At 36.6% G+C, this 25,431-nt stretch overlaps 1 protein-coding gene across 6 annotated transcripts in view; it reads left to right on the forward strand.

Annotated features, from left to right (window-relative positions):
* DPY19L3 (dpy-19 like C-mannosyltransferase 3) overlaps nucleotides 1–25,431 on the forward strand; it is an 81,220-nt gene that overhangs the window by 20,868 nt on the left and 34,921 nt on the right. For 4 of the 6 annotated variants that reach the window (XM_082366492.1, XM_082366491.1, XM_082366494.1 and 1 more), the window contains 5 exons: nucleotides 12,015–12,105; nucleotides 18,318–18,439; nucleotides 19,188–19,333; nucleotides 20,779–20,902; nucleotides 21,446–21,580. In XM_082366492.1, the coding sequence (XP_082222618.1) occupies nucleotides 12,015–12,105; nucleotides 18,318–18,439; nucleotides 19,188–19,333; nucleotides 20,779–20,902; nucleotides 21,446–21,580 (618 nt within the window). Of the gene's footprint in view, nucleotides 1–12,014; nucleotides 12,106–15,975; nucleotides 16,066–16,995; nucleotides 17,024–18,317; nucleotides 18,440–19,187; nucleotides 19,334–20,778; nucleotides 20,903–21,445; nucleotides 21,581–25,431 lie in introns of all 6 variants that reach the window. The other 2 variants (XM_082366496.1, XM_082366493.1) reach the window with 2 other exon arrangements.

Genomic DNA, 25,431 nt, shown 5'->3' on the forward strand with positions numbered 1-25,431 from the left:
GCCAAACATGTCACGTTAAAAAACATAATAGAGCATTTGCCACTGTAGAAGGTGAATTCAAAGCAGGAATGTAAGAATGTATATACCATCTTCAACGAGATTTGTAGGAAGATAAAAGGAAATGAAACATGAGCTGGCAGAACTTAGTCAAGAAATAGAATATTTAAAGATATAACCATAATAGAAATCATGACTATGTAGGAAGCAACACACAGGACACCAGAATCTGCAAAAAGCACAGAAGAGAAAAGTTGGACAGGACTGATGAAAGTAAACAAAATGAAATAGAAATAGTAAAGTTAAAATATTAGAGAGAAGTGACAGCTAAGGAAGACAACAGCAAGATTGCATAATTTGTGTCCCAAAGGAAGCAAAACCATGAAACGGGGAAAAAAATGTTTAAATCTGTAATTCAAGAAAACTTTCCAAAAATAAAGGAATACTTGAATCTACAAACTGAACGGGCTTGATGGGTCCCAGGAACATTTGGCCTAGAAAAATCATTAGCAGGATATAGCTACGAAATTGCTGTACCTAAATAGTAAGAAACCTTTGGACATCCAGACAAAAGATCAAGTTACCTATATGAGGAAACAAAGGTCAGTCTGGCTTCCAAGTTTTCCAAGTAACATGTAGTTACTCAAAGACCTTGAATGATGTCTACAAAGGACTCACGTAAAAGAAAGTGATTTATGTATTTTAACCCAGTTATTCCATCATATATAAAGCGCCATTCAAATGTTTTTGACTCTGAGAAATATGTATTTTTAAGAACACCTGGAGAAATTGGTAGAGGAAAAACTTTATCCTGTCAAGAGATAAAAGGCAAAACAATGTTAGAAAGATTGTGAAATTTAACTGTAGGACTAAGACTAAATAGTTACAGAAAAAAATATATATGATATGAATAATGTAATAACATAATAATGTTATTATGTAATAGTAACACAATAGCAGTGTAATAATTACATAACACAAGTTAGAAGAGGAAGGGAAAGAAAAGGTAAAAGATGGTGGAAGTATCCTGATGTATCTTTTATAGCTAAAAGTCAAAAAGTTTCAACTAAAAGTGATGTCAAGAAACACACACACAGTATATATAAAGAAAATTCCAAGAAAAATAATATCAAGTAAAATTGGGCAGGGGAGAAGTATAAATTTCATAAGATTGTCATAACTTGTTACAGGAAGTCAGTAGATACTAGCCATAGAAACAAAGAATTAAGTTATCCTCTGAAGTTATAAAGAAAGGTAACCCCTAGAACAAAAACATCAACCTTCCAAATTAAAGACATGTACACACACACACACATATTGAAACAAGCTGACACAGATCAGTGAAGGATTTGTTCTAAAGAGCAGTAAAAAACATGATACAATATGTATTAACACAAGTATGTCTAATTATTTTTGATTAAATAAGTATCAATGGGTTTTACTCACCTAATAAAAACTCTGGATCACAAAGCAAAATCCAAATCACATCATATATGCATAAGATCCTCCCAGAACAGTAAGAATCCTTCTGAGACAGATTAGGCCAAAGGTGTGGACAAGGACTTAATAAATGCAGAAAGGGGAAAGAAAGTATCAGACAAAGTATTAAATGAGGCAAAGAAGGGCAATATTTCAGTGATAAAGATACAAACCACAAGTATGACTATCCATGCATCAGATAATCGCAATATTTACAAAGCAGAAACCACAGGAAATGCAAGAAGAGTATAGAAATACATTAGTATTGAGGAGTTTTAATTCTTTTCCAGTTCATATAAAAGCAAGTGGACAAAAGTAAGTAAGGATATAGAAGACCTAGTGAAAATATTGAATATGATAGATGTAATCTGTAAATATCTAAAGAGAGAATATACATTCCTCTCCAGTATCCACAGAACATTCACTAAAACATTGATAAATTAAGCCGTAAGGAAAAATCTCAGATCCAAAAATACAGAAATTATATGGACAGTATTCTCTAATCACAGTGTGATAGCGCATAGTCTTGGCTTGTTCCTGACTTTGGGCATAAAGGTCACAGTATCCTCTTTTGTTAATTTATTCATTCACTTAAATAAAAATTGCAGATAACTAATTAAAAAGAAAAATTGCTTACTATCTGGAAATTTTAAAATATTTAAAAAGTAACTTTTGGGCCACAGGTAATTAAAACTGAATTTATAGAAATTATAAATGAAATCTAGAAAATGATGAAAACCACATTTCAGGATTATGGAATGTACCTAAAAGAGTACTCAGAAGAAAATTTGTAGCTGTAAATACTATATTATGAAATAATTAATATATTATGAAATAAATGAATTATTCCACTTATGAAATCTCACAACAGAAGGAGGGATAAAGGTAAAAGAAATTGATCACCTAGAAAGTAGGAAAACATTTCATAAATCAGTGGTTATTTGGGGGGGTGAAAACTAAAGAAACGAAAGAAAGATAAAGATGGGGTAGGAAATGAAAATATCCAAAATAAGAAATAACACAGAAATAATTACAGAGATGGAACTTCCCTGGCGGTCCATTGGTTAAGACTCCGTGCTTCCACCGCAGGGGGCACGGGTTCGATCCCTGATAGGGAAACTAAGATCCCACATGCCGTGTGGCATGGCCAAAAAAAAGAAGAAATAATTACAGAGATCATGAAATATGGTAACAGAGAAATAACCATAGAGACCATGAAATAAGAAAGAGCCACATGAGACTATTTTGTTTGATTTTATGCAAATTAGATGAATAGATGAAATGGGTGATTTCCTAGAAGAATATTTTTTTTAATATTTATTTTATTTATTTATTCTTATTATTTTTTGGTTGTGCTGGATCTTAGTGGTGGCACGCACGGGATCTTCATTGCGGCATGCAGGATCTTTAGTTGTGGCGTGCGGACTTCTTAGTTGCAGCATGCGAACTCTTAGTTGTGGCATGCATGCGGGATCTAGTTCCCTGACCAGAGATCAAACCCAGGCCCCCTGCATTGGGAGTGCAGAGTCTTACCCACTGGACCACCGGGGAAGTCCCTAGAAGAACATTAATTACCAAAATGGCCCCAGTAAACACAATTATTTCTATAGATGTGATAGAGAACACTTGAAAAATATTGTACCTACCTATCCCCCATCCCCAAAATACCAGACCCTGTTGATTTTATGGAGGAATTCTACCAAACTCTTAAAGAACCAAAATATTCCAATGCTATTTGAGCCATTCTAGAACACTAAAGAGGAAGAAAACTTCCAAATTATTGCTATAAATCAGGTATTACACACCAAAACTGAGGATCAGAATATAACTACAGTCAGTTCTTATTCCCACCAGTTATGTTCTATAAAGTCATTGAGAATAGTGAATTAGCGAATACTGAACCATGGCTCCTGGGGAAATATGTACATATGTATAGACACACTCATATCACACATAGGTTACAATCTTAAATCCTAAAAACTCCTCCTGGTAGATTCTTTTTTTTCACAAAAGAGAAAGTGAGTTTCAGAAGTGTTAAGTGAGTTGCCTGAGGCCATCCACTAACTGGTGCCAGAGCTGGGATTCAAACCTTCTGTGACTGGCCCCAGAGCTGGGGCTTCTCGCACTGTGCTGCAACTGCCCCTTACTGTCTTTATCCTCTGATCATCTCTGTATGAGAGCTGGAGCAAGAGGCAGACCACAGCTGGGAACCATGCACATCAGGCAACTCACGTGTCTACAAATGACTGCAAAATACAGCAAGTATTGATTTTTGTCATTTTTGTTGTTACAAATTTTAGCTAGTAGGCAAATTTGCAAATAGGAAATCCATGAATAATGAGGATCAACTGCATATAATCTAGATAATATTTAAAAAACAAAACTCAGAGACTAATCCCACTATAAATATTGGACCCAAAATCCTAATTAATGCTAGTAAAGAGAGTCCAGTAGCACATTAAAGCATACCACACCATGAAAAAGTCATTCTTCTGCCAGGAATGCAAAGGAGATTGTTGGGAAATATATACTTTTTTTTTTTTTTTTTTTTTGCTATGTTAGTACCTCAAGAGATGTAAAAAAAAGGTATTTGAAAAAAATTCAACGTCAATTCTTTGTAACATACGTAACTCAAAATAGGAATAGAGTAGGTGAGCCCATCACATCAGTAGAATACACAAATAAAAACCATGTGATTATCTCAAAAAACACAGGAAAAGCATTTAACAAAGTTTGACAACCTTTATGATAAAAATGCTCAACTATCTAGAAATAGAAGAGAATTTTAGCCTCATAAAGGGCATTTGTCAAAAACCCACAGTTAAGAGCATACTTAATGATGGAAGACTGAGCGCTTTCTCCCTAAGATCAGGAACAAGACAAGGATTTCTGCTGTAGCCACGTGTATTCAACATTGTACTAGACAGTTTGTCAGGGAAATAATGGCAAGAAAATGAAATGAAAGGCACGAAGTAAGACTGTCTCTATTTGTAGATGACACGTATATAGAATCCACTAAAAAAAACTATTAGAACTAATAAATGAGTTTATCAGGGTTGCAGGATACAAGATCAATATGCAGAAATTAATTGTATTCCTATACAGTAGCAGTGAGCAATCCAAAAATGAAATTAAGAAAACAATTCCAGGGCTTCCCTGGTGGCGCAGTGGATAAGAATCCGTCTGCCAATGCAGGGGACAGGGGTTTGAGCCCTGGTGCGGGAAGATCCCACATGCTGCGGAGCAACTAAGCCCGTGCGCCACAACTACTGAAGCCCACACGCCTAGAGCCTGTGCTCCGCAACAAGAGAAGCCACTGCAGTGAGAAGCCTACACACTGCAACGAGGAGTAGCCCCTGCTCGCCACAACTAGAGAAAGCCCGTGTGCAGCAACGAAGACCCAGCACAGCCAAAGATAAAATAAATTTATTTAAAAAAAAAGAAAGCAATTCCACTTACACATCAACAAAAAGTAAAATACTTAGGAATAAATTTAACCAAAAAGTATAAAACTTAAACCATATCCATGCATTGAAGACAATATTGTTAAGATAGCAATACTCCCCAAGTTCAACATGATCCCTCTCAGAATCCCAGGTGGATTTTTTTGCAGAAATTGACAAACTTATCCTAAAATTTATGTGGAATAAGAGACCCAGAATAGGCAAAACAATTTTGAAAAAGAACAAAGTTGGGAGACTCACACTTCCTGATTTCAAAACCTGCAATATCAAGGCTACAATAATCAAGAGAGTGTAGTGCTGGCTTAAGAATGGACATATAGATCAATGGAATGGAATTGAGTCCAGAAATATATACCTTACGTTTATGGTCAGTTGATTTTCAACAGAGGTACCAAGACAAATGGAGAAAGAATAGGCTTTTTAACAAATGGTCTGGAGACAACTGGATATTTACATGCAAAAGAATGAATTTGGGCCCTTTTCTCATACTACATGCAAAAACTAACACAAAATGGATCATAGACCCAAATGTAAGGGCTAAAACTATGAAACTTTTAGAAGAAAACATAAATAAATTTTCATGGCCTTGGGTTGGCAAGCTTTCTTAGATACAACACCCAAAAGCACAAGTGACTAAAGGAAAAGTAGTTAAATTGGACGTCATCAAAGTTAGAAACTTTTGTGCTCCAAAGTACACCATCACGAAAGTGAAAATACAACACTCAGAGTGGGAGAAAATACTTACCAATCATGTCTGGTAAGGGATTTGTATCTAGAAAATATAAATAACTATTACAACTTAATGATAAAAAGACAACCTAAAATTTAAAATGAGCAAAGGACTTAATAGACATTTCTCCAAAGATGATTTACATATGGCCAACAAGCACATGAAAAGATGCTCAGCCCCATTAACTACCAGGGAAATTAAAATCAAAACCACAGTGAGATAACACTTCACACCTACTAGCAGGGTTATTATAAAAAGCATAATAACAACTGTTGACAAGGATGTGGAGCAGTTGGAACCCATCTACGCTGCTGGTGGGAATGTAAGATGATGCAACCACTTTGAAAAAAGTCCAGCAGGTCCTCAATCAGACAGAGTTATCGCATAATCTTAGCAATTCTACTCCTGAGGGTATACCCAAGAAAAATGAAAACATATCCACAAAAAAATTGTAAACAAATGTACATAACAGCATCTTTCATAATAGCCAAAAAGAGGAAACAACTCTAAAGTCATCAGTGGATGAATGGGTCAAGAAAAGGTGGTATATCCATACGATGGAATATTATTCAGCAGTTTTGAAATGAATTGCTGATACATGCTACAGCATAGACGAACCTTGAAAACATGCTAATTGAAAGAAGCCAGGCGCAAAGGACACATATTCAATAATTCCAGGAGAGGCCAATCTAAAGAGACAGAAAGTAGATTGGTGATTGCTTAGGGTTAGAGAGCGTGTGGAATTTGCAGGGTGACAGCCCAGGAGTGTGGGTAATGAAAATGTTCCAAAATTGATTGTGCTGATGGATTCATAACTCTATGAATATAGTACAAGCCACTGACTTGTACACTTTAAAAGGGTAAATTGTATTGTATGTGAATTCTATCTCAGTGAAATTTAAAAGACTAGATGCATATTTTTTGTTTAAATATAGCATGCATACATCTAAGACCAAATGTTAAGATCTTACTGATTAGGGAAACACTAGAACAAAAGGTATTCAAAAGAAATTTCTGTTGGCTGAAGAGTTCTTTATCTGTGCTGTGGTAATACTCTAGCCATTATCCAAATATGCTCAGGAACTGAGAAAATGAACTTTTAATTGTTTTTTAAATAAATTTATTTATCTATGTATGTATTTGTTTGCGGCGTTGGGTCTTTGTTGCAGTGCGCGGGCTTCTCGTGGTGGTGGCTTCTCTTGTTGTGGAGCACAGGCTCTAGGCGCGCACGTTTCAGTAGTTGTGGCACATGGGCTCAGTGGTTGTGGCGCACGGGCTTAGTTGCTCCGCAGCATGTGGGATCTTCCCGGACCAGGGCTTGAACCCATGTCCCCTGCATTGGCAGGCGGATTCTTAACCACTGCGCCACCAGGGAAGCCCCTGAATTTTTAATTGTAATTAAATTAAGTAGGCACATGTGGCCCACATTAAATCCTTCAGGAAATCCCAATCAGTTTTCTTTTGACAGTATCTAGAATCCGATCACCTCTCACAACCTCCGCCTTTGTCTCTACCAGGATTACTTCAGCAGCCCCCTTCCTGGTTTCCCGGCTTTGCCCTTGCCCCGTAGAATCTATTCTGAACACAGCAGCCAGTGCGATTCTTTTAAATGTATAGCGGGGTATGTCTCTGCTCAAAACCCTTCACGTTCAAACTCAGCATGTCTAAAACCAAACTCCTGACCTCCCCACCTCCTGCACACACACCTTCTAGCTCAGAGTACGAGCTGAGAGTCCTTGTGTCTCCCAGACTCAGTGGTCCAGCCCCTAACCCCACATTACATCTCAGATTCTACTTCTGCCCCTACAGCCCCCCAACCTTATTACTGCCCCTTCCTTGTTCCCTCCACTCCAGCCACACTGTCTTCCTAGCTGATCTCCAGGGTGCATGTGGGCTGTTTTGTCTGACTGATGGGCTCTCCCCTCAGATATCCACATGGCTCACTACCTCACCTCTTCCGGTCTCTGGTCAGTGTCACTTCATCAGTGAGGCCTTCCCTGCCCACCTCCAGGATCACGGCACCACCCCCTTCCCTCCCTATACCACTTCTCTGCTTTCCTTTTTATATTTTACTTGTTTATTTGTTCCCGTCTCCTTCTGCTCTAGATTATAAATTCCATGAAGGCAGAGATTTGTGTCTCTTTTCTTCCCTGCTAAATCTCCCAGCAAAAGAATGCTTGTCAATTGTTGGTGGTCACTAGGTATTTGTTGAATGAATAAATGAATGGATGGATGGATGAATGAATGAGTGAATGATGAAGATCGATTGGAGGAAGAAGATACCAATTAGAAGCACAGAATCCAGTGGGGAGGCTAGTTTAATAGGCAAAGAATTGTCATTCCTTCTAACTGATACCTGTCTTTCCTTGAACAGTCATTTTCTTTTTTAAAAAATGCATTGTTCTTTCTCATTGAAACTTAAACTCCTTGGGATCAAGGACTGAATTCTTACACCTTTTTGTTCCCTCAGCAAATAAACGTTCAGTTATAAGGAAAGGTAATTCTCATTTGGCCAAAAGTACTCAAGTCACTCAATTTTTTTTAAGTCTTTTTTCCTTATGCTAACATTTTTTCTTATTTATTTGAGTTTATAGAATTTGCACATCTTCCCATTGAATACTCCTGCAAAGCAAGGAATCTTTAGACCAAATAGGGTTAATCCGCACGGTGGTAACTATGGTAGAACCACAACTAATAATTGCTTCAGCCAAGCCCAGTGGAAATACTGTCACTTCAACAATAGTCTGACCTAGTCACAAACACTGCTTGGCAGCTGTCACATGTCATGGCTTTTAATCAACTCTAGGGCAAGAATCATTCCATTCTAACAGATGGACATGAATTTAACCAGACAATAAACCATGTATGTGCCATAAATATGTTTGCTGAGGGCATGATTCCCTGTACAGAACTTTAAGAACAGCTGTCTTATCATGAGCTACTGTTGCTTGGTGAGATGATTTGTTAACCTAATTCTGAAAGATTACATTTGTCTTTAATGTAATCTTTAATGTTAATGTTATCTTTAATGTTAATCTTTCTTTTTTTTTTTTTTTTTATTAAGAGATTAGAATTGGTCCCTGATCAGATTCAGGGCCAGTTGCTTCTCGGAATGTTTGGTGATATTCTTTTTAAAGTTTTTTAAATTTTTATTTATTTATTTATTTATGGCTGTGTTGGGTCTTCGTTTCTGTGCGAGGGCTTTCTCTAGTTGTGGCAAGCGGGGGCCACTCTTCATCGCGGTGCGCAGGCCTCTCATTATCGCGGCCTCTCTTGTTGCGGAGCACAGGCTCCAGACGCGCAGGCTCAGTAATTGTGGCTCACGGGCCTAGGTGCTCCGCGGCATGTGGGATCTTCCCAGACCAGGGCTCGAACCTGTGTCCCCTGCATTGGCAGGCAGATTCTCAACCACTGCACCACCAGGGAAGCCCCAATGTTAATCTTTCAATGGCTTCCCCACTACCAGTTGCCTAGTTGTTTGGGGGGGGGGGGCAATTTTTATAAACAAAAGTTACTTACATGAGATTTTTTTAAACTAATGATATGGTTCCTTTGCAAATTTGGTGTCATTTGTCTAAAAGGGCTTGTTACCTTTTGTGTGTTGCCAGGGCATGCAAATCATTAGTTGCATGCCCTGGCAACATTAATTAGTCATTTTTTTTTCTTCACGCCAATTTCCTTTTAGTACTTCTATTAAATTACTATATTAACTGCTACTTAAATGGCTTTAGCTGTACAATTTCTTAAAAATACAATTATTTTGTCTTTCTGCTTTTTTCTGTCATCTTCAGAGACGATGTTTTTTATTCTCTCAACAGTGCTTCCCCTGTGGAACTTGTGCAATTTAAAATATGAAGTATTTGTTCATTTTGTGTTCTTCAGAGGGTAACTTCTATTGGTGTACCTTTTCATTGGCACTATCCACCAGGCAAAGTATAAATTGCTGTATAAAAACTGGAAAAGTGTTTGAGTAGAGCAGATGTTTTCTTAGCATGAAGCAGATGTAAAACTTGCAAGTGTCTGTCTAATAAAGTATAGCATTTGGTTCTATACAGCTGGTGCCAAGATTACCAATTAATCATGTTGAAAGGCATTTTTACTAATCAGGATCCCCTCTGTTCTTTACACATTCTGGGTATGTTAAAGAGAGAGAGATGGGGCACAAAAGTGGCTTTCTACTTTTAGTACTTTGAGCAGTTTTTTTTCTCTTTCTGCATCTTCATGAAGTCAGTCTCCTTTTAGAACCATGTCCGATAGGGAGCCCCCTACATGTGAATGACTGATTTAGTCCTCCAGTTCGGTTTGGGCATGAGTGTTTGATGTTAGAGTATTCCATTGAAGGCAGCCACACTTTGAACACTTTAAGGCAGCTGGAGAGAAGGAAAGGCATGTAATATACTTAATGTGGTTTTTTTTTCTTATTTGCATGGACAAAAGATAATATTTGCTTAGTTAATGTCAATTCATAGTTTCTATGGTTACCTGACCAAGGAGGAGGTTGAACATTCTGGAAACAATTAATACCAATTTAGTTTTATGTTATCAAAAGCAGTGGAGCAGTTTTTCCCAAAGATTAAAGGTGAATGGATTAATGTGACTGATAAGAAGATAAAACTTTACAGGTATGAAAGATACAACACAAATCAGTAGCAAATGTAAAAGCTAAAAGAGCTACATCATTTTCTGTTGTCCTTTTTGTAAAGCAAGTGTGCTAATGAAATTAAATTTCAAAACCTGATGAGCCTTTTTTTCTCATGTTTGATTTCCCAAGGATAAATTTGTTTTCTGTGAAAGGAAGCTCATTATATAAGAAGGTTTGCTACCCTGTGCCTTCTGCTTTTTTAAAAAAGAGTTAATAACGATGAAACATAATTGTTTTAATATCAGTAAGTGGATGTTTATACTCTTTGATAGTTGAGTATTTCTTCAATGCTCTATTCGTGAATTAATTTATAATACTTTTTTAAAGGGTAAGAGAAATATTTCTTTAAATATCTTTTTTTTTTTAATTAATTTATTTATTTTTGGCTGCGTCGGGTCTTAGTTGCGGGCGCGTGGGCTCTTCTTTGGCCCGTGGCGTGTGGGATCTTAGTTCCCCCACCGGGGATCAAACCCGCGTCCCCTGCATTGGAAGGCGGATTCTTAACCACTGGACCACCAAGGAAGTCCCTCTTTAAATATCTTAAGGGCAGAAGGAAGTACATTAAATAATCTCCAGATCTGAAGATAAATAGCATGACTGGTTCTTTTAATGGCATGTTTATTACTATTTGAAAAATAATTGGAGGTAGGGGAAAACAAAGATGTGCTAAAAGAAGTTTATCCACTGGAAAGTAAGATATTCAGTGTTTATCATCCTCCCCCAGTAAAGTTGGGTTTGTGGAATATGGATCCACTGTATAGGAAAAAACATAGATGGTATTACATTTTAGACAATGTGTTGCAGAACCTGGTTTTTTGAACACTGGTGTAAAAGAATCTATAATGACATAGGTTATAATTTTTTGTTCATTTATACTGTTATATATATATATGAAATATAGGATCTAAGAGTATTAATAGGATTATTCCAGAAAGTCTTCCCCATTCTTGTTACCAGTTGCCTCCATATTTTATATTACTGATTTAAATCTTAAATTTCATAAAAGCACCTTAAAACCAAATCGACTAATAGCTACTACTTTAAATTTTCAGTTCTTCTAAAATTGAATGTTTATATAAAAGCAGTTTAATATTTCCTGTATCCATTTTCCTACATGAACATCTTTCCACCAAGGTTACACTTGTCAAAGTAAAATTCACATGTAAAAGGTCTGCTCCATTTTACTAAGAATACCTTGTATTCTTAGAATAAAAAGAAAATTGTTAATCTTATATAATATTGTTAGCTTTTAGGCAGGTGTCTAACGCAGTTATAGTTCTTTTTATTTGAGAGACTTTTTTCTACTGTCCCTATTTTGTTTCTCACTAATATTACATAAGAATGGTGGTACTTTTTTAAGGTTTTAATTTGTATGAAATTAAAGAAAAACGTTAACTCTGAAACATTAACTTAAATGGAACTAGTTTTCTCCATTGTTAAAAATGGCTTGTTATAGGAAATTTTAAACATCCACAAAAATAGAGAGAACAGTAAAATAAACCCCTATAATATACACCCAGCTTCAATAATTATCAGCCTTTTATTGTTTTTATTTGCCAAGATTTCTTAAGACTATTGTCAGAGGTTTTTGTTTTTGTGTTTTTCTTTTTAAGTTGTAGTTCTATATCCTGTTTCTACAGTGACAATAGATAATTAAACAAAACTAGGTCATGTAAACCCAGTAGACCTAACTTTATTTCAGGAAGTGGAGCGAGAAATCTCATTCAGAACAGAATGTGGACTGTATTACTCCTACTACAAGCAGATGCTGCAGGCTCCAACCCTCATGCAAGGTAATCACAGCTAATAGTTTTATTTGGGGTCTACTGCATTCTTTACAATATTTCTGCTAAAATATACTTTTGGACTAATGCATTCTAAATGCTTTATAGATCTTGTGTAGTTTTTCTTTGAACTTGTATAGTTTTTTTCCTTGTTAATATAATCAATCCATGAAAATGTTTTGCTTTGGAAGAAGTTATGTAATATTTTATGTAGTTCTCCTCTCCTTGCTTCTCAGCTCTACTCCATCCCAAGTTATCTGTTCACAGTTTCTTGGTTTTGCTGTTAATTGTTTTCATGGTCATTTTGGAAAAGGCCTTTGTATGTGAAAGGAGTTTTGTCTGAAAACAGGAGACGTTTTGGTAGTACAAATGAGAATTACAGTTGTCTTTTTTGTCCCCAGTGTCCCCATTCATTCCTTTATTTTGCAGTTACCATTTTCCCACATTTTCTGTGTTTCTAAGTGGTTTAGAGCACATACTCTTTACCTTTACTCCATTTAATGGAACCCTCCAAAAGGGTCTCTCCTACTCAATATATGCTTTATAAGCTTAATATGGGTGCACATAACAGAATTGCCTTTTTCTATGCTTTGTTTGGAATCAGATATATTTTTGGCAAGAATTCTTCATGGACGATGTTTTGTACTTCTAATTTTATCACGATAGGAGACATGAAATTTTGGTTGCCTTTCTTTTAGTGCCATAGAAGCTAATCAGTCGATTCCTGTGTGGATAGTTGCATTCACACATAATAAGGTGAATTACCCACCAGCCTTGCACTTAATGGTTTTAGTAGCCATTGATGACTATTGCCTCTGTCCATTATTTCAATAGAGTTACAGAAGTGGCTCTCATTCCTCCTGCATTTATTAGCTGGAACTCTGTTAGATAGAAAACCTTTTTCTCATCAGCTATTTGATTACCCCGAGCTACAGTTTATCAAAAAAGGCAGGATAAGTGTTGATTTTTCCCCCATACAGTTGATCCTCATTATTCATGGATTCTATATTTGCAAATTCACCTACTCTCTGAAACTTATTTGTAACCCCAGAATCAATAGTCCTGGTGCTTTCACAGTCATTCACAGGCATGTGCACAGCAGTGAAAATTTTTAGTTGCTTGATGTGTGTGTTCCCAGCTGAGGCCAAATAAGGTGATGCAGTGCTTTCGTGTTTCAGCTATCAGACTACAGAGTCCTTTTCACAGTCTGTTTAGTGCCATGTTTTTTTTGCATTTTTGTGGTTTTTGTTGGTGATTTCCCTGTTTAAAGTGGCCCCCAAGCATAGTGGTGCAGTGCTGTCTAGTTTTCCTAAGTGCAAGAAGGCTGTGGTGAAGGCATACAGAGAAAATACCTTGTGTTAGATAAGCTTTGTTCAGGTGTGAGTTAGAGTGCTGTCGGCCATGAGTTAAATGTTAATGAATCAACAGTATATACTAAAGGTGTCTTTAGACAAAAACTCATATAAATCAAGGTCATGTGTTGATCAGTTGATGAAAATGCATGACCAGAAGCTTGTAGGAAAGTAACCCTGTGTTTCCTACTCATTCAGTATTGCTAATACAGTTTTCATTGCAATTTTATAGAACATAACTGCGGTGAGTAATGAGAATCAGCTGTACTTACAAGTTCTCAAAATTATGAGTTGTTTCTCCAGCATTCCCCAAAGCAGGGGTTCTTATTGAAGGGCAGTTGTGTCCCTGGGGGACATCTGGAATGTCCAGAGATGGTTTTGATTGTTACACTATAGGGGGGAGAGGGTGAGTGTGCTACTGGAATTTAGTGAGTCGAGGGCAGAGATGCTGCTAAACATCCTGCAGTGCTCAGGACAGTCCCCCCAACACAGAATTATCGGGGCCAAAATGTCAAAATACCGGTAGTGTTGAAGTTGAAAAACTCTGCTCTAAAGGTGAATAATGAGTATTTTCTTTCTTAGTATCACTATGAACTCTGGTTGATCTGTTTCAATTCATTTATTTGTTAAGATTATTCTTTTAGAAACTTTCAAACATATAAAAAGGTAGAGAGAATCCTCTAATGGATTTGCACTCAAGTATCACTCAACTACAGTGGTTACCAGTTTATGACCAATCTTGTTTCCTCTCTACCACCATCCTCAACCTGGATAATTTTGGAGTAACTCCAAGACATCATATTGCTTCATGTGTAAATATATCAGTATATTTTTCTAAAGAATGGCAACTCCCTTTTATAAACATAACCAAGTTGTCATTATCACAATTAAGAAATTACTTAATATCAAATATCTACTCAATTTTCTCATTTTCCTCTTATCTTACAGATTTTTAATGTTTTTGAAATCCAAATAAAGCTCATACATTGCAGTCTTTCGCTATGTCTTTGTTTCTTTTAAGCTATAGATTTCTCACCATCTTTTTTTCTTGTAATTCTTCACTGAAAACACTGATTGCTTTGTCTGAGAGTTTTCTACTTTCTGGATTTTGGTGGAGCCCCAGTGGTGCCATTCAGTGTTTCTCTGTTGTCTGAATTTCCTCTTAATTGGCAGTTAGATCTGTAGGCTTGCTCAGATTTAGGTTCTGCTTTTTGGCAAGAATACTTCCTAGATGGTGTTGTATACTTCCACATCAGGGGGTACATAATGTGCAGCTCATTCTTTTGGAGTTTAGACTGGGCCATCCATTATTAAGTTCTTAGCCTTTCACCTAGGTTTATCACCATTGATGATCATTACTTAAATCTGTTCATTGCATAAGGACTATAGCATGATGATACTCTGATTCTGTAATTCCTTCCATCATTATCAGATGGACTTCCTCTCTAAATAAAAACGTTTTCTCATCAACTATTTGGCAACCCAGAATGTCATTTCCTAAAGGAAAGGTGGGATAAGTATTGATCCTTTCCCTTTGTTTTAGAATGAGTTACCTCTCTAGCATCCCCTAAAGGTTTGCTTTTTAAATATTATCATAAACACATGGATTTCTAACATATTTCATGTGTTTCAATCTTTTGCATTATTCTTCTTATAACAAGTTGTCCAGTCTTTGGCCAGTGGGATGCCCTTCAAATCAGCTGCTGTCTTTTTTTTTTTTTAATTTTTATTTTTGGCTGCATTGGGTTTTCGTTGCTCTGCGGGCTTTCTCTAGTTGCGGCGAGCCGGGGCTACTCTTCATTGTGGTGCACAGGCTTCTCATTGCGGTGGCTTGTCTCGTTGCAGAACATAGGTTCTAGGCATGCAGGCTTCAGTAGTTGTGGCACACAGGCTCAGTAGTTGTGGCTCGTGGGCTCTAGAGCGCAGGCTCAGTAGTTGTGGCACACGGGCTTAGTTGCTCTGCGGCATGTGGGATCTTCCCGGACCAGGGCTTGAACCTTTGTCCTCTGCCTTCGCAGGTGGATTCTTAACCACCAACTGCTGTCTTTTTGACATGACTCCAGTAGCCTTTGAAAACTCATTTGGCATGACAGGATGTTTCAAGCCCATTTTGTGTATTTCCTACTCGTGACCTAGAATCAGCTGTTTCTCCAAGGAGCCCCAGTTCTCTTTAGTGGCTATTTAGAGACCACAATCTGGGTACTAGAGGCACTTATTGCTACTAGTTTGGTCCTTGTTTCCAGACCTTTAGTGAGCAGAGTAGGAAATGTGATTTTTTTTCCTAAAAGAAAATATGAATATAGCTATTTTTAGTTCAAAATTAGGATAACAAGGTTTTTACTTTTTTGACTTTATATTTGTATCTTTTTTTCTTTAAGTTGAAAATTTTGGCTTCTATGACATTATCACCTATTTGTTTTATGCTGCTATGTATAATACTTTCAGTGTAGCAATGATAATATTGCTACTAACAGTATGATTGCCTGAAAACAGTTCAAGCTGTCTTTGTAATTCTTTTTGTCCTTAGGATGTAGCCTACTAGGAATTTACAGTCACATTCCTCTATTCCCAAGAACACTGGAAAGAGTTCTTTTTATGTGACCAAGCTACCAACTCAGTAGGTTTCTTTGTTTTATCTTGCTTTTGGTTTTCAATGATTGCTTTGTTAAAAATTTTTATATATTTTTTATACTTATGAAAAAAATGTTTACATGGGTCCAAAGTCAAAACTATACAACAGGGAGCATTCAGGGAAGTCCATCTCCATCCCTGTCACCTCTACCCTGTTTCTTTCCTCACTCTTTAGGTAACTATTTGTATTAGTTTTTGGTTTATTCTTCTACAGTTAGTATTTTCAATATAAGCAAATACTTTATATATTCATATTTTCCCTTTTATTACAGAAAAACCCCTGCTTACTGTATACATTGTCCTCTATTTTGCTTTTTTCACTTGACTGAAATCTTGTTCACTCTATAGTAGAGTATCATGATATTCCTTATTTATTTACTTACTTATTTTCTTGCAGTTGCGTAGTACTCCTTGGTGTGGGTAACCATAACTTTATTCAAGTAGCCTTCTTTGTCTTTGTCTGCTCGGGCTGCCATAACAAACTAACATTGACTGGGTGGCTTAAAAAAGCAGAAATTTATTTTCTCACAGTTCCGAAGGCTGGAAGTCTAAGATCAGAGTACCAGCACAGTTGGGTTCTGGTGAGGACTCTCTTGGCTTGTTGCTGGCCACCTCTCTTTGCATCCTCACATGGAAGACAGAGACAGAGAGCAAGCTCTCCAGTGTCTCTTCTGATAAGAGCACTAATCCCATCATGAGGGTCCCCCTCTTATAACCTTTGTCTCTACCTAATTACCTCCCAAAGGCTCATCTTCAATACCATCACATTGCGGGGGTGGGGGGGGCCTTAGGGCTTCAACATAGCGGGGCATATCAAGTCTCAGTCCATAACACTCCTGTATTAGTCTAGTAGGACTGCCGTAACAAAATAACACAGACTGGGTGGCTTAAACAGTACAAATTTATTTTCTTTCAGTTCTGGAGGCCAGAAGTCTACGATCAAGGTACTGTCGGGGTTGGTTTCTGGTGAAGCCTCTTTCTGGCTTGTAGATGGCCACCTTCTTGCCATGTCCTCACAAGGCCTTTCCGCTATGTGTGTGCCTAGAGGGAGGGAGAGAGCCCTCTCTTGTTGGTTCCTCTTCTTATAAGGACACCAGTCCTATCAGATTAAGGCCCCACCCTATGACCTCACTTAACCTTTTTACCTCCTTGTAGACCCTATCCAAATACAGACACATTGGGGTTAGGGCTTCAACATAGGAATTTGGGGGGACACATTTCAGTCCAAAACACCTCCTGTTGATGGACTTTGGCATTGTTTCTGATCTTTTGCTTTTACAGATGGCACTGCAGGAATGACCTTGTACCTATGTCATTTTGTCTTTTTGCCAGTCTGTCTTTGGAATCTATTCCTAGACGTGGGCTTCCTGGATCAAAGAGTAAATGCACATGTAATTTTGCTAGGTGTTGCCAAATTCTCTTCCATAGGGATTATACCATTTTGCATTCCCAACTACAGTGTATGAAAGAGCCTTACAGCCTCACTAACAGAGTATATTGTCAAACTTCTTGATTTTTTTCCAAGCTGCTAGGTGAGAAATGATATCTTAGTGTAGTTTTAATTTGCAATTCTAGTAGGAGTGAGGTTGAGCATCTTTTCAGATGTGTAAGGACTGTGTGCATGTTTTCTTCTGTGAACTGTTCATACCTTCTGTTAATTAGTTGGCTTGGTTAAAGTAGCAGATGACCTCAATATAACAATGGAATTCTATAACAACAGATTTATTTCTCACTCTCATTATCCAGCCCCTATATGGAACATACTGTTATCACTGCAGAGGGAAAGAGCAAGATTGCTGGTGGAAGCATGCATTATCTCTTAAAGATTCTGCTCAGATGTGACCTGTGTCACATCCACTCACCTGCCATTGGTCAGAGCAAGTCAAATGGCCAAACCCATCACTGGGGGTGGGAGGGAGGCTTCATATACTCTCCCAAAGGAGGTACTACAGGTCTCATGGCAGGAAGGCAGAGCAGGGAAATATAAAATCCTCTTGCCCAAATTTCTGTAGAAGAATCATACAGTTCTTCTATTACATCACAGAAGTTATAATTTACCTATGTTTGTGTAAACATTTAAATAATGTCCATCTAATATATGGTATGCTTTTCATGGATAGGCCTATTACATCCCCAACACCTAGCACATTCTCTGGCATATACTAAATCTATGAATAGTTTTGAATGAGTAATTTAATTATAACGATCTTTAACTGAATTTTCAAATATCAATCTTAGGTTTTCATGGCTTAATATATGATAACAAAACCGAATCTATGAGGACAGTTAACCTCCTTCAACGAATGAATATTTACCAAGAGGTTTTTCTCAGTATTTTATATAGAGTTCTACCCATACAGGTATGTTGTGTTCTGCGACATTGAATTTAATATTAGATGAAAGTCAAAATCTGACATTTTAAGTTGAATGTTTCACATATGTTTTTCTGATCTTCAACTGGCTTGGTATAAAAACAGTAGTATCCTGATTTTCTCTATACGTATTGTGAATTTTGCTTTTTATTTATATTTTATAAGATATTTTTACATATAGATGCTTCCAGGCTTATAAGTATGCAGTCTAGAAGCTGATAAATATTTTCATTTGGAAACATGTGCTCACTCCTCATTTATCTTTGAAATAAAAAAACAACAACCTGGAAAGTTAGCAAATCACAGTGACCACTTCTCATGTGAATAAGGTAATACTGGATGAAGTTAGGTGTAAAACTCGTCTAAAGAATGAAACTAGGGACTTCCCTGGTGGTCCAGTGGTGAAGACTCCGCGCTCCCAATGCAGGGAGCCTGGGTTTGATCCCTGGTCAGGGTACTAGATCCCACATGCCGCAGCTAAGACCCAGTGCAGCCAAGTAAATAAATACTTAAAAAAAAAAAAAAGAAGACAGAATCCTCAGGGACTTCCTTTTCTGCTTTTGTATTGAGAAGAAAGACTGCTAGTACACTTTTACACAGGAAGGAGTGATGTACGCTTATTTCTTGGAATTAATACCAAGCTTCTGAATATTAAATTTCCACTGTCATATTTTGTAAATGGCAATGAGAAGGAGTAGGGCTTCTTTAACAGACGTTTTTTATCATTCCCTTACAGAAATATATAGAGCCAGTTTATTTTTATATTTACACCTTATTTGGACTCCAAGCAATTTATGTCACAGCTCTTTACATGACCAGCTGGCTCCTGAGTGGTACGTGGCTATCAGGACTCTTAGCAGCTTTCTGGTATGTCACAAATAGGTGAGTTGGAATAAGTATTCCCTTCTCCCTTTCTAAGTTATAAGGTAAAATGAAGTTACTTCATTTCCAGTTGAAAGAAGGTTGTTCTGCCACATTTTGTGTGGAGTATTTTCTCTTTGGGTTACCTAGTGGAGTTTTTCTTATTTAGTAAGGTAGGAAGTCCTACTTATGTATATCTGCAGCTGAGGAACAAAACATTGAATTGTAAGTCAAGAGAATCATCTGTAATAATCCCAATTCTGTTACCAACTTGCTGTGTGATCGGTATTTCTCCAGCCACAAATCTCATCTCTTAAAAGGTTTATTAATATCTTTATTATCAACCTCAATAAGATTGTATGCAGCTCATAATTAGCAAAGTATAAAGCACTGTACAAATGTAAGGAAGTTCTTACATTATTTAATTAATATCTATTAATTTCCAAATCCTGGAGCATTATGAAATTGCGTTTTTAAAAAACATATTCGAGATATATCGAATTATTGCCTGACCTATTAAAAGCAACACCAATATTCAGTAGCAGTCTTAAAACTTGAACATGAATTCTAATGTTGATTTTATGTTGTAATTCTCAACAAATTACTTTTTATTATAACCTTATTGAGTGCTTACTCTATGCCAAGCACTTTACATCATACTTTATATGTATTATTTTAACAACCCTGTAGAGTGGATACTATTATTACTATTTTAGAAGTGAGGTAATTGAAGCTTAAATGGTTAAGTTATGTATGCATGTGTATATATATATATATATATATATGAGAATATTTATATAGGCATATATATTTATATATAGATAAAGGCATACACACACACACACACACACACACACACCTGCACACATGGAGCTAAGTCTTGGTCAGAATTCAGATGCAGAGTGTGAGACCACTATGTTATGCTGCCTCTTAACATTTTAATCTAACATATTATTCCTGCTAAGAGTAAATGAAAGTCTGTAATTCAACTATACTTCAACAAAAAATAAATTTTAAAAAAAGAATAAATTAAAGTCAAATTTATTGTTTCTATTAAAAGTAAATAAAGACATTAATTGGATTCCTAGTATATGTAGGGATCGTTCTTGGTACTAGGTGTACAAAGTTGAAAACTTAACTACACTTGCCCTCTGGGGGTTCACATTCTAGGGGAGTCAAGGAGCTTTTAAAAGTTATTAATCAATGACAAAATTAAGACTCAAGTATAAAGCACGACCAATTCTACCCCAGTTCTACCACTGCATACCTGTGGACAGGTTAGTTAAATTTTCTCAATGCCAGTTTTATGTTGCAGGGATGATGATGATGATGATAAGGGCAAATTATTGAGAACCAAGAACCAAAATCTAAATATACTTAATGTAATATGTCTTTCACTTTAGGAAATCTTTGAGGTAATGATAGTAAAAATTACTACTTTGGCCCTTTGTGTTTTCCTTGTGCAGAATAGATACCACAAGGGTTGAGTTTACCATCCCACTGAGAGAGAATTGGGCGCTGCCGTTCTTTGCAATTCAGATAGCAGCAATTACATATTTCCTGAGACCAAACTTACAGCCCCTTTCTCAAGTAAGTTTTTATAATACTTTGTATATATTTTTAGTTCTCCAATTTTATCTTAGAAGCTTCAGAAAATGTGATGTTCATAGTGTCCGAGTGCATGTTAATAGTTCTTATTCCATGACCAATTTTTTAACTTGAGTTAAATTAAGTTTTCTTTTTCTAAACCTGTTCCTACTTTGCAAAGAAAATGTTTTTATTTTTGATGTTAAAAATGTACTCTACATTATCTGCCCTTAAACAATTGTGGCAAACCCACACAAAATTTCTGCAAAACTGTCAAATTTTTAAGCCATTGCTCTTGAGATGTGATTTGGTGCATTATCGCCTCCATGATAATATGGAGTACACATACCGTATGTGAATATTTATATGCAAAGTGTCACTTTAGGATATTTAGAACTTAAATAACAAATGCAAGAGTTTTCAGAGCAACAGTTCATAGTTTTTCTGTTTGGTTTATAGAGATATTGACTGCTCTTGAGAACACTTGTCTGAGAGGCTTTTCATTACTAGAGACATGTAAATTATACAAAGATTTTCTTTTTACAGAGGCTGACACTTCTTGCCATTTTCATATCAACTTTTCTCTTTAGTCTAACATGGCAATTTAATCAATTTATGATGCTGATGCAAGCATTAGTGCTGTTCATACTGGACTCCTTGGACATGCTGCCAGCAGTGAAGGTAAGGTTTGCTCTCTTTTCTCAGTTGAGATGGTTGTTGTTTAATGTTTTATATGATAGAATGAGCTCAAAATATGCACATGCTTAATGATAAAGTTGAAGCTGCTTCTTAGCTATAATGTAAATATGCTGTAGTCAGTTGAAGCTGAGTAATTTATGCAGCCTAGTTTGACCATCTTAATTTTTATTCTGCTTATTTTACATTAAAAGATGGATTTATTTCGGGACTTCCCTGGCAGGCCAGTGGTTAAGACTCCGCACTTCCACTGCAGGGGGCCCAGGTTCGATCCCTGGTCAGGGAACAAAGATCCCACATGTGGCGTGGCCTTAAAAAAAAGATGGATTTATTTGGAGCACAAATGTCTAAATCAGTTGTCCTTTATAGAGTTGACTTAAATTTTAAAATGTAAGATAGCTATTTTAAAATGTATTAGTGTGTATTGTCCCACCTTTTTTTCCCCAAGGAAATCAATGGGTGTATAACAACTTTTCTGTGGTACTTTATAAAATTTTCATAGTAACATTTACCAGTATGGGATGTGAATCCCTATTGATTGGTCAGAGGTCACATATGAAATAAGGAAATTATAAAGGAAACCATTGTTTGTCTCCCAGTGTGTGCTGCTGTCATTTAACTGCATGGTTTTTGTCATGGGCAGAAATATGTTTTAATGTGTTGTTTATGTTTTTCAGTTGCTCATAGTTACTATTCCAAAGTAACAGTAACTTAAATATTTTCCAAGTATAATAAAATATTATCTCCAGATCTAAGGCAGCTATATAATCTAATAGAGAAGAGTTGTACTCACATATTCCATGTCCAAAGAGATGCAACAATCTTTGGAAAACTGACTGAATCTGAATTAGGAAACATTAAAGTCAACCAACACATATATATTATCTATCTACTGAGTCATTATAATAGGATAGGCACTACAGAAAATTCCAATCTGTATAAGACATTGTCCCATCCACAGGGAGTTTGCCATCTAGCTTGGGAAATAAAGATGTCTATACAATTAGAAGGATGTCGGTATATCTACAGATGTCAATTTGTAGTAACAGTAAGTGCCAGAAGTCTAGAAGAGGAGAGTTCTTTTTCGGCTAGAAAGGTTTCACAGAAATGAGATGCTAGAGGTGGACCAAAAATGAGGAGACTAGAATTTGGATGGAGTGTGAGAGGGGAAGATATGGAGGTAAAATACAGTAAAGAAAGCAGGTGGATAAATGGGAAAAGAATGTGAAAAAGAATGGATACTTATATGGGTATAACTGAATCACTTTTCTGTACACCTGTAACTAACACATCATTAATCAACTATACTCCAATATAAAATAAAAATTTAAAAATTAAAAATATTTTTAATTAAAGAAAACAGGTGGATAAGCCAGTTAAAATGTATATATATGTGTGTGGGTGTATAATATATGTATATGTGTATATATATATATGGTATTAGATAATGATAATAGAGCCCACATGCCTCTGAAAGCTGCATGTACAAATGAAGCTGAGTCTGTTGCTGTCTGTTTATATTTGCTTTCCTGTTTTGTAAGCTCTTTATGCTTTGTTCGTGGAGACTTGCAAGCTAAGGGGAAGAGGTGCCTAGATACCTTTGTATTTCTTCTTTTTTTTTTCATATATTTATTTTATTTATTTATTTTTGGCTGCATTGGGACTTCGTTGCTGCACGTGGGCTTTCTCTAGTTGCGGTGAGCGGGGGCTACTCTTCATTGCCGTGCGCGGGCTTCTCGTTGCGGTGGCTTCTCTTGTTGCAGAGCACAGGCTCTAGGCGTGTGGGCTTCAGGAGTTGTGTCTCGCCAGTTCTGGAGCGCAGGCTCAGTAGTTGTGGCACACGGGCTTAGCTGCTCCGCGGCATGTGGGATCTTCCTGGACCAGGGCTCGAACCCGTGTCTCCTGCATTGGCAGGCGGATTCTCAACCACAGCGCCACCAGGGAAACCCTGTATTTCTTCTTGTCATACACTCTTAGGCCAGTTGGTCTCTTCATATGTGATACCACTTTTCCCCCCATTCTAACAAGTATGTTCAAAAGAACATTGTACATTTTATAATAAAAAATAAATTAATTAATAAATAGAAGAAGAAATAAATAAAAATAAATAATATTGTGCCATTTTGAAAATATATATATAAAATTTTTCCATAGTGTATATTTTTTCTGTAGTGTATTTTCACAGTAGGTATCAAAAGCCTAAGAAAACATGTTTGTCTTTTCACCAAATTTTGACCTCTTGAAATTTATCCTAAGGAAATAATCAAACATGTTCATTTTAGCTGGACTGTAATAAGAAAAGTCTGGAAACGACCTAAGTCAATAGCAATAGGGTATTGTTAAATAAACACGTCTTAACTATGTAACACAGTGTTAGTTATATATAACCATTAGTTTTCCTTCTCCCTTTTTTAAAAAGTAAAACATATGTATAGAGAGAGGAAAGTTTCCAGAAATATATGCATTAAAGTATTAGCAGTCAGCTATGTGATTGATGCTCTTATTTTCTTTTTGTTCTTTAGATCTCTTTAATGTTTCTGTAATGAACATCTATTTCTTTTTCTTTTTTTAAAAATTAGAAAACAGATTAAAAGGTACTATTTTGGCACACACACAAAACTACAGAATAATACAGCTAATTTATTTCATATTCAGTTCTAAGCTTCGTTGAACTTTTATATTTGAAACTCTGTTGGTGTTAGAAGTAGTTATAACTATCAGAATTAAAGGAGGAACAGTATTGTAATGAAAGGATCCTGGGTTATAATACCAAGTTGCTACTATCAACTCTGAAAATAACTAGCTCTTTAAACTTCGTGAAGTGATATAACTTCTTGGAGCCTTAGTTTCTTCATAAATTGGAATCACTGATCTCTAATCATATTGAATGGGAAAGAGTCAGAATAATTGATATAGAAAAAGGTAATACAAATTCAGAGCCTGATGTGGTGACAAGAAGCAATGTCTTTTTCAGTACACGTCATCTTCTCTTCATGGATGATGGAAAATCTCTTACCATCAAAAGATCAGGGCTTCCCTGGTGGCGCAGTGGTTGAGAATCTGCCTGCTAATGCAGGGACACGGGTTCGAGACCTGGTCTGGGAAGATCCCACATGCCGCGGAGCAACTAGGCCCGTGAGCCACAACTACTGAGCCTGCGCGTCTGGAGCCTGTGCTCCGCAACAAGAGAGGCCGCGATAGTGAGAGGCCCGTGCACCGCGATGAAGAGTGGCCCCCGCTTGCCACAACTAGAGAAAGCCTTCGCACAGAAACGAAGACCCAACACGGCCAAAAATAAATTAATTAATTAATCAATTAAAAAGAAAACAAAACAAAAAAAGATCAAGTTTTCAGTGAGAAATGTGGACAGGGTTTTAAAATATAAAACAGAACAGTAAATGTTATTATTAAGCATATAATTCTGTTCCATTAAAGACTAAGAATGTGGAGACTACCCGTTGTGAAAACAAGACGCATTAGTGATCAATGCCTAAGAGGCAATTTTAAAGTACTCCATATGGTTCCAGACAAAATGAAGTAAACGCACTTCTCCTTATTCTTCCCACTAAGTACAATTAAAAGCCCTATACAATATGTAAAAAACAAATATAAGAAGATTTTGAGAGGTGGAGAAAAGAAAGTAGACTACACCTAGAGACCTCTAGACCAGAGGAAGAACATGGCAGTGAGTTCACTGGGTTTTCTTTTTGCTGCATATATCTCAGATTAGGTACTGGAAAAGTCAGCAATTAGGAGAAACCAATGGACTCAAACCAAAAAAGCCCCAAGAAAAGCCAAAAGGACCAGAAATGGTGAAGCATGAATGCCATGTGGAG

Source organism: Balaenoptera borealis (genome assembly GCF_965194805.1).
Source record: "Balaenoptera borealis genome assembly, chromosome: 19".
Lineage (NCBI taxonomy): Eukaryota > Metazoa > Chordata > Mammalia > Artiodactyla > Balaenopteridae > Balaenoptera > Balaenoptera borealis.